This window comes from Ranitomeya imitator, chromosome 3 (genome assembly GCF_032444005.1).
Source record: "Ranitomeya imitator isolate aRanImi1 chromosome 3, aRanImi1.pri, whole genome shotgun sequence".
In the NCBI taxonomy this organism is placed as follows: Eukaryota; Metazoa; Chordata; class Amphibia; order Anura; family Dendrobatidae; genus Ranitomeya; species Ranitomeya imitator.
Window position 1 is genome coordinate 747,561,577 of NC_091284.1, and position 10,103 is coordinate 747,571,679.

The 10,103-nt window shown below is 42.9% G+C and overlaps 1 protein-coding gene across 4 annotated transcripts in view; it reads left to right on the plus strand.

The window, feature by feature from the left end:
• The window catches only part of STOML3 (stomatin like 3), a 31,131-nt gene extending 21,442 nt beyond the window's left edge, over nucleotides 1–9,689 (plus strand). For all 4 annotated transcript variants that reach the window (XM_069758931.1, XM_069758930.1, XM_069758929.1 and 1 more), the window contains 3 exons: nucleotides 2,956–3,159; nucleotides 4,859–4,993; nucleotides 9,104–9,689. In XM_069758931.1, the coding sequence (XP_069615032.1) occupies nucleotides 2,956–3,159; nucleotides 4,859–4,993; nucleotides 9,104–9,292 (528 nt within the window). In that variant the 3' untranslated portion in view covers nucleotides 9,293–9,689. The remainder of the gene's footprint in view (nucleotides 1–2,955; nucleotides 3,160–4,858; nucleotides 4,994–9,103) is intronic.
• Nucleotides 9,690–10,103: the final 414 nt, after the last annotated feature.

Below are 10,103 nucleotides of genomic sequence, written 5' to 3' on the forward strand. Positions count from 1 at the left end.
GAAAGCGCTCTAATTGTGCACGGCGCTGCACTGGCGGTCGCTGCTGGTTAGGCGCAGTAAGGATCGTGCTCTGTTGTTAAGCATAGCACTGTCAGGCGCTAGGTAGCTCCAACATTCGCGAACATTCAACAACTCTAGGAATGGGAATGATTAAGGAGCAATCACCAGAACAGGCATACAACCACACACACATGATTACCGTTTTATACTAGTGCATGGCCAAGCGGCCATGCAAGCCTTTTATAGATGTAGCCTTCTGGGACCTTCCTAGTGGTCCAATCAGAGCTGCTACAGGACCTGAGCATGTGACCTCCGACCTCCAATGAGAGGTCGTCCCACGGGCATGCTCAGTAGATGAAAAGCAGGACTTAGTCCCTGGAACGTCTGCTCGCCGCTGATTAATGCTGGTTACAAGGGCTGAACCTGGGGCAGATTCCCCCTGTGCAGCGGCGGGAACTCGACACCTAACCTGCCGTAACCAGCCACACAATATTGGCTTGAGCCAGACGCTGGGACCGACGTCTCTGCTGAGCAGACTCCACTGCGGCTGATGTAGAATGGGAGACCGCAAAAGACATGGTTCGAGATTCCCCCTGTGCAGCAGCGGGAACTCGACACCTAACCGCGAGCACTTCAGAATTTCAATGCATGATCAACACTAGTTCCCGTATGTGAGGGCTGGATATAGACAGCATAGGGCTCACCTGTAAGATCTGTACATCACAGTGCACCCTCATTATAACAAAGCATTGGTAATTGTGAGCAGCATAGTAATAACTTTAAATTAGTGTGAACGTATTCTGTAACATTTAAGAATTAGAATAAGCTTTAAGTATAAAGTGAGAAATACTGAGCTCAGTATGTAATCTCGGACAGACTCCATGTTGTTGAGTTCAGGGATTTTGGGGGTCATCTCAACACTTCCAGGACTACTTATTCTTCATTACGCTGAAGAAACAGATGTAGCGGACAAATAACGAACCATCTTGATAACTTAGAAGGTTATTTCAATTAAGATAATTTAATACTGCATAAATGAATTAGCAATGTCACGATAGATGTCTAATTACGTTTTTCTGTGCTGTGATATCTGTGATAAGGTAAACTTGGCTACACGTGTGTGTTTGGAATTGATGTCCTGCTGCAGAATAAATTCAGAGGTCTCCTTGAAGGTATTGTATGAAGGACAGAATGAAACGGGCATCATTGATGACCGCCGTTGAAGTTATCAACCAAGGAAATTAGTGCAGCAGACGAATGACACATCATGGTCACTTCATTTCTAAGATGTGCCGCAGTGCCATCAGCTCAGAATTGATAGCAACCAGTGGGACCCAACTATACCCATCTACCCATGTACAGTCTGGCCAGAAGAGGTCTTCGTGGAAGAATTGCAATCAAAAAGCATACTTTAGGAAACAAGGCCAAGCGACTAAACTATTCACAAAAACATAGGAACTGGGGTGCAGAAAATTGGTAGCAGATGCTCTTGACTAATCCGTGAAATATTTGGCTGTAACAGAAGGCAATTTGTCCTCATAAGGACTAGAAAGCTATATAATAAGTGTCTACAGGCAGCACTGGAAAATGGAGGGTCCTTGCAAGTTTGAGGGCGCATTTCACGAAGGGGAGTTGGGGAATTGGTCAGTAATAATGGCAACGTTGAAGCTGATAAATGCAGACATACTGATCCATCATTCATTACCATCAAGGAGGCGTCTGATTGGCTCTAAATGTATTCTGCAACAAGACAACATCTCCAAACATATAGCCAATGCTATTAAGAGCTATCTTCAGCAAAAAGAACAAGGTGTCCTGGAAGCAATGATATGACCCCCACTGAGCCATGATTTAATCTGTTTGGATTACATGAAGAGATAGTAGGATTTCCACAAGCGACATCCACTGAAGATACCTGGTTCCTTCAAAAACTGTGTACAAGTCTACAGGTTTGGACTGGCCAACAGGACAATCCTCCGGTGGGCCCCTATTTAAGAACTGGCCACCACCCTCTTATCTGAGCAGTACTTGGCACTATATACTTTAATGACTATGTATAGACAGAAGCGGGATCTTTATTTAACAATCTACCCAGTTTATTCTTATGTAAGTTTGTGATTGAGGATAATGTCTCATATGCATTTAGGTGAAAAGTTGGGCCCTGGTGTTGGTTACTGGTGGGCCCTTGGCACCTAAGTCTGACACTGCAAGTGTACCTAGAAGATGCTGTATCAAATGCACAGGGCGGTCACACCAAATATTGATCGGATTTAGATTTCTCTTTTATTCATTCACTTTGCATTTTGATAATTGACAAAAATAAACTATTAACATTTCCATTTTTTTGAAGTATTTTTACTTTGTGGCATTTTTTTCCACATCAGCCTGAAACAATATTGTAAATTTGGGTGGTTTTTCAACAAAGTACCAATTTAAAAATAATTATTGTCTGTGACCAGGTCATGTTATATGATGGCCATGACCTGAACACGTCAAAAGATAATGCTTTTGTGATTGTCTGCCATTCTGCATAATTCCCCATCCATGCAAGAAAACCCACTGTTTTATTGTTTTATTTGAAATCCATTAAATATCATCATGTCGGCACAATAAAACAAGATGGTGACGTGTTTCGACCTTCTGGTCTTAGTCATAACATGTAACTAAAACCAAAAGGCTGAAACGCATCAACATCATGTTTAACTGTCCTGCTAAGATGATGGTGCTATAAATTCTGTTTTTCGGTTTTATCAGAGCAGCAAAATATGAAATCTAAGCAGTGACTGTCCTTGTCACTTGGTGAAAAACACGGCGCCCTGGACAGATCCCACAGAGTTATATTGAGAGTCTGACCTATTTTGCTAGAAAAAGTAGTGATGTGTGATCCACAGAGGAGGCTCCAACGCTGAGGAGTACGCGGCCTTATTGAGAGTTGATCTGTTTTGTTTTTTTTAGATTCTTACTAAGGATTCAGTGACAACCACAGTGGATGGGGTTGTGTACTACAAGATTGAGAATGCCATCAAATCTGTGGCAAATGTCAACAACGTTCACCTGGCCACTGCCCAGCTGGCACAGACCACGCTGAGGAACATCTTAGGTACACAAACTCTTTCCAGCATCTTGTCAAACCGTGAGGAGATTGCGCACAACATTCAGGTAAGTCCTGATTTAGATTGTTTTCTGTGGCCCACATTTCCCCAACCAGTTCAGTCCATCCTCCAAATTATAGGAATAACCTCCAGCCATGCGGCACTGTGACCTATGTAATAATCCTACATAGACCTCAATATAAAGCTGTGCTCAGTGGTCAAAAGCGAAGACTGACACTCAACATACAACATTTTTCGTGCATTCGAGACAAGGGCTTCGTTCAAAACTATATAGGGTGCAGTTTAATGTCACTTTTGGGCCCTAGGGTCTGAGGCGCTGAACAACGAAGTAAGGAAATATTGCAGCTTATTTCCCAATGCTGAGATATCACTATGGTCGTCAGTCATAAGTTGTGACGTACTTTTATCCCTGTTCTGTGACATCACCTGCACATTATTCCCATATGGCAATTGTACTATGTAGAAAAACCTTTTCCCATGATTTCCCATGTGTTTGACTTCACTATGTTTGCTGTTCTTGTTTTGTAATATTACTTTGTTGTAGTATCTAAATTGTGAGTTCACTGTTGTATTATCATTGTATTGTGATTTGACTGTGTTTATAATCCCTTTTCTGTGACATCAGTGTTTTTATCTCTGTAATGTGACATCACTGTTTATTATCCCTATACTATGACATCACTGTGTTTATTATCTCTGTACTGTGACATCACTGTGTTTATTATTGTCTGTACTGTGACATCACAGTGTTTTTATCTCTGTACTATGACATCACTGTGTTTATTATCCCTGTACTGTGACACAACTGTGTTTATTATATTTGTACTGTGACATCACTGTGTTTATTATTACTTTACTATGACATCACTGTGTTATTATCTCTGTTCTGTGACATCACTGTGTTTATTATTACTTTACTATGACATCACTGTGTTTATTATCCCTGTATTGACATCACTGTGTTTATTATATTTGTACTGTGACATCAAAGTGTTTTTATCTCTGTACTGTGACATCACTGTGTGTATTATTACTTTACTATGAGATCACTGAGTTTATTATCCCTGTACTGTGACATCACCGCGTGTATTATCCCTGTACTGTGACATCACCGCGTGTATTATCCCTGTACTGTGACATCACTGAGTTTATTATCTCTGTACTGTGACATCACTGAGTTTATTATCCCTGTACTGTGACATCACTGAGTTTATTATCCCTGTACTGTGACATCACCGCGTGTATTATCTCTGTACTGTGACATCACTGAGTTTATTATCTCTGTACTGTGACATCACTGAGTTTATTATCCCTGTACTGTGACATCACTGAGTTTATTATCTCTGTACTGTGACATCACTGAGTTTATTATCTCTGTACTGTGACATCACTGAGTTTATTATCCCTGTACTGTGACATCACTGAGTTTATTATCCCTGTACTGTGACATCACTGAGTTTATTATCCCTGTACTGTGACATCACTGAGTTTATTATCTCTGTACTGTGACATCACTGAGTTTATTATCCCTGTACTGTGACATCACTGAGTTTATTATCTCTATACTAACTGTACCAATTCTTCCTATGCCGTGACTTCATTGTACATTTATGGGCTTGTCTGCAAAATTATTTGATTTTTAATATTTGTGGATTATGGTCAACTTCTCTTAGCCTGGGCCAATGTGGTCATTCCTGGTTATAATTGCAGAATGATAACATTGTTCCCTGCTTCATGTCTCTTAGTCAATACTCGATAACGCTACACACCAATGGGGAGTAAACGTGGAACGTGTAGAGATGAGGGACGTGCGACTTCCTGTGCAGATGCAGAGAGCCATGGCTGCCGAGGCAGAAGCTGTACGGGAGGCCAGAGCCAAGGTACATGTCCTACTGCACAAGCTGCAAGCAACATACATATACAGAGCACTGGTGAAAAATATACCAAATACACTTTCCGGCCGGCCACAATGCTTCGGCCGATTGTGTGGCTGACGCCATCTGAGGCGACTCTCCCATACACAGGGACGCTCATTCGGCCGAGCGTATATTTCTGTGAGCGAGCTGCTGACTGACGCGTCTGACAGGAACTTATCTCTGGGAGAACAATGCGACAGGCAATCGATAGACATCACCCCCGACCATTAGTCAGCTGGGCCACATTAGACTAACGTGTATGTACGTTAAAGGAGTCCGAGGATTAAATGCACCAAAAGGCGCCCACCGCATTATAAATATGGAGCATATTGGGCAGGCCACGTGGTACAAACTGAAGCCTATGAAAATTTACACCAATTTTTGACATAAGTTCTTGCAGATCCTTTGGGCTGCTCTGCCCACTTTGTACAACTGATTGCACAAAAATATGTTTTTTTTTTCACGGCCCTTGACTGTTGATGCGAAAATTGAAGTGGGACAGCAGAATTCTGTCTCACACCTTCTAAAGAGAGTGCGGGCCATCAAAATGTGTTGAGATCAATTGAAAACAGACCTTATAAAATGTGAACAGGGCCTTAAAGACAATGAGTCATAGGAAAATGACCTATGGGTCAATCAGGTTTTAATGCTAAATGTTTTTTTTTTCTATTTTCACTACAGTTACATAAAAATAATATTCAGAAATGTTTCCCTTTTCACAATGTCCGTTTAGCCCAATGCTAGTCTCATACTTCCATTTCTGTACAAAAGACTTTTCAGAAGTTTCATTATCATGACAGCCAGGATGATAACACAGGAGAAACCGTTTATAATAGGCACAACTCCCCTTCTCCCCATCCTGTACAAAAACGGAGAACACATCCTTATAAAATTACCTTAGGTTTCACCATTAACAATATGGGGTATCACAGCTCCCCTCCTCCCCCTCCCTTCATAATAACTATTACTGAGATTACAGCATGCCCAGTTCATAGTAGTATACAAACAGTTTCTAGCTCAGTCTATTGCTAATGTCCATGTAAAGAACTGGAAATGGGAGTCTAGTACAGGTCCTTCTCAAAAAATTAGCATATAGTGTTAAATTTCATTATTTACCATAATGTAATGATTACAATTAAACTTTCATATATTATAGATTCATTATCCACCAACTGAAATTTGTCAGGTCTTTTATTGTTTTAATACTGATGATTTTGGCATACAACTCCTGATAACCCAAAAAACCTGTCTCAATAAATTAGCATATTTCACCCATCCAATCAAATAAAAGTGTTTTTTAATAACAAACAAAAAAACCATCAAATAATAATGTTCAGTTATGCACTCAATACTTGGTCGGGAATCCTTTGGCAGAAATGACTGCTTCAATGCGGCGTGGCATGGAGGCAATCAGCCTGTGACACTGCTGAGATGTTATGGAGGCCCAGGATGCTTCAATAGCGGCCTTAAGCTCATCCAGAGTGTTGGGTCTTGCGTCTCTCAACTTTCTCTTCACAATATCCCACAGATTCTCTATGGGGTTCAGGTCAGGAGAGTTGGCAGGCCAATTGAGCACAGTAATACCATGGTCAGTAAACCATTTACCAGTGGTTTTGGCACTGTGAGCAGGTGCCAGGTCGTGCTGAAAAATGAAATCTTCATCTCCATAAAGCATTTCAGCCGATGGAAGCATGAAGTGCTCCAAAATCTCCTGATAGCTAGCTGCATTGACCCTGCCCTTGATGAAACACAGTGGACCAACACCAGCAGCTGACATGGCACCCCACACCATCACTGACTGTGGGTACTTGACACTGGACTTCAGGCATTTTGGCATTTCCTTCTCCCCAGTCTTCCTCCAGACTCTGGCACCTTGTTTGCCGAATGACATGCAAAATTTGCTTTCATCAGAAAAAAGTACTTGGGACCACTTAGCAACAGTCCAGTGCTGCTTCTCTGTAGCCCAGGTCAGGCGCCTCTGCCGCTGTTTATGGTTCAAAAGTGGCTTTACCTGGGGAATGCGGCACCTGTAGCCCATTTCCTGCACACGCCTGTGCACGGTGGCTCTGGATGTTTCCACACCAGACTCAGTCCACTGCTTCCTCAGGTTCCCCAAGGTCTGGAATCGGTCCTTCTCCACAATCTTCCTCAGGGTCCGGTCTCCTCTTCTCGTTGTACAGCGTTTTCTGCCACATTGTTTCCTTCCAACAGACTTACCATTGAGGTGCCTTGATACAGCACTCTGGGAACAGCCTATTTGTTGAGAAATTTCTTTCTGGGTCTTACCCTCTTGCTTGAGGGTGTCAATGATGGCCTTCTTGACATCTGTCAGGTCGCTAGTCTAAAGGTACTGTCACACTAGACGATATCGCCAGCGATCCGTGACGTTGCAGCGTCCTCGCTAGCGATATCGTCCAGTGTGACAGGCAGCAGCGATCAGGCCCCTGCTGGGAGATCGCTGGTCGGGGAAGAAAGTCCAGAACTTTATTTCGTCGCTGGACTCCCCGTAGACATCGCTGAATCGGCGTGTGTGACACCGATTCAGCGATGTCTTTGCTGGTAACCAGGGTAAACATCGGGTAACTAAGCGCAGGGCCGTGCTTAGTAACCCGATGTTTACCCTGGTTACCATCGTTAAAGTAAAAAAAAACAAACACTACATACTTACCTACCGCTGTCTGTCCTCCAGCGCTGCGCTCTGCACTCCTCCTGCTCTGGCTGTGAGCGTCGGTCAGCCGGAAAGCAGAGCGGTGACGTCACCGCTCTGCTTTCTGGCTGCCCGGCGCTCACAGCCAGACCAGAGAAGCAGAGCGCCGAGGACAGACGGCTGTAGGTAAGTATGTAGCGTTTGTTTTTTTACTTTTTAGGATGGTAACCAGGGTAAACATCGGGTTACTAAGCGCGGCCCTGCGCTTAGTTACCCGATGTTTACCCTGGTTACCGGGGACCTCGGGATCGTTGGTCGCTGGAGAGCTGTCTGTGTGACAGCTCTCCAGCGACCAAACAGCGACGCTGCAGCGATCCGGATCGTTGTCGGTATCGCTGCAGCGTCGCTATGTGTGACGGTACCTTTACCCATGATGGGGGTTTTGAGTAATGAACCAGGCAGGGAGTTTATAAAAGCCTCAGGTATCTTTTGCATGTGTTTAGAGTTAATTAGTTGATTCAGAAGATTAGGGTAATAGGTCGTTTAGAGAACCTTTTCTTGATATGCTAATTTATTGAGACAGGTTTTTTGGGTTATCAGGAGTTGTATGCCAAAATCATCAGTATTAAAACAATAAAAGACCTGACAAATTTCAGTTGGTGGATAATGAATCTATAATATATGAAAGTTTAATTGTAATCATTACATTATGGTAAATAATGAAATTTAACACTATATGCTAATTTTTTGAGAAGGACCTGTATTACTTATTAGCCAGTGTCAAAATTGGAAGGTTTTTCTTAAAATATATATAGTGATGAAAACATGAGGATTAAAAAAAATGCATTTCACATAAAGAGCTGATTTAAACATTATGTAATTCTCTGATGATACATTTCCTTTAAAAAATGTTCAGCTTTTGCTTTCATTATATTCCCGCTGCACTCCTGAGCTTTCTACAGGGGAAAGTTGTGCACACGATTCCTCGGGGGCGCCATCTTTAGGCTGCTCTGTATTATTACCCTGTGAGCAATATTTTCGGTCCTAGTGCAATCCAACAAAGCATCGGATCGCTTTCGGGCCAATATTATTCTATGTCCATGCCTAATTTCTTCCCTGGAAAGAGTCGGTCTGACGAAAAGAAATGCATGTCAACGAGTCCATGGAAAACATTGGACTGCACTCGGCTGACATCTAAGTGCAGTCCAGTTTCCACAAACTGACAGAATGGAGATTTTTTTTTTCCCATCTCCTCATCCGAAAAAATCAGATCACACTGTAATGAAACTCTAATCAGAGTGTGATTTGCATAAATGACCCGATTCTCTCCGATGAGAGAAAATACACTAGTGTGACCCCAGCATAGAAATAAACTCAGAGACTGCAATGAACGCTATAAACTAACATTCCTGTATCTACGATTACAGATTGTGGCAGCAGAAGGTGAGATGAACGCCTCTCGAGCCCTGAAAGAAGCCTCCATAGTGATATGTGAATCCCCCGCAGCCCTCCAGCTGCGTTACCTGCAGACCCTGAACACAATCGCAACAGAGAACAATTCCACAATCATATTCCCCATCCCCATTGACCTACTGCAAGGCGTTCTGAAGAAATGATCGGCTGCCAGGCTGTAGGGTTACTGCAGAGGGGGACCTTATGGAATAATCTCTGGAATATGCTGTACACAGTGTCTGCCTCTGAAGAGTCGCATATACAAATTGGTGCAGGCACTTGGCTGATGTAAATAGTGCGCTTCTTATAGAAGTACACACTAATGTAGGATTCTGCAGTCGGTTGTTACATGACTCCTCTACTGGTCGACTGGTTTCCATTTCTGCTGCTCGGTATGATTCAGCTCTGCTATTTGGCTTTTGTAAATCAAACAATTCCTTTAAATTGAGCCTAAATGGTAATAACCAAGTAATAAAATAATAAGGTTTTTATTGCTTCAATGCTTGTAAAAAAATAATAAAGCAACCTCGTCATAAAGCTTGATTAAATATCTTACTTTTATTTGCTCTTTCTGCAGTTTCCTTGCCTGTATCTGTCCATACTCCATTATATGTGTCCGTTACTTTATCAAAGAGATGGTTGTTAATCGCTAGGAGTGGGATTGTGGTCCGTCACCTGAAGCAGAATAGTGGTCCATCGCTAGGAGTGGTATAGTTGTCCGTTGCCAGGAGTGGGATAGTGGTTAGTCGCTAGGAGTGGTGTGGCGCCCCTGGGGTCCAGTCGCCACAGAGATGCTGCACCTCACCCAGAAGTGTGGTATTCCATTCTCAGGTGAGGAGGGAGCACTACCCAGGACTCTAACACTCACATCCAACACATACCAGTTAAGTCAAGGCACCTGGGCACACCCTTAAGGAGGAAGGCCTCATCCCAGGCTGGATAGGAAAGGGTGTTGGAGGAGTGGGTGGGGTAGGT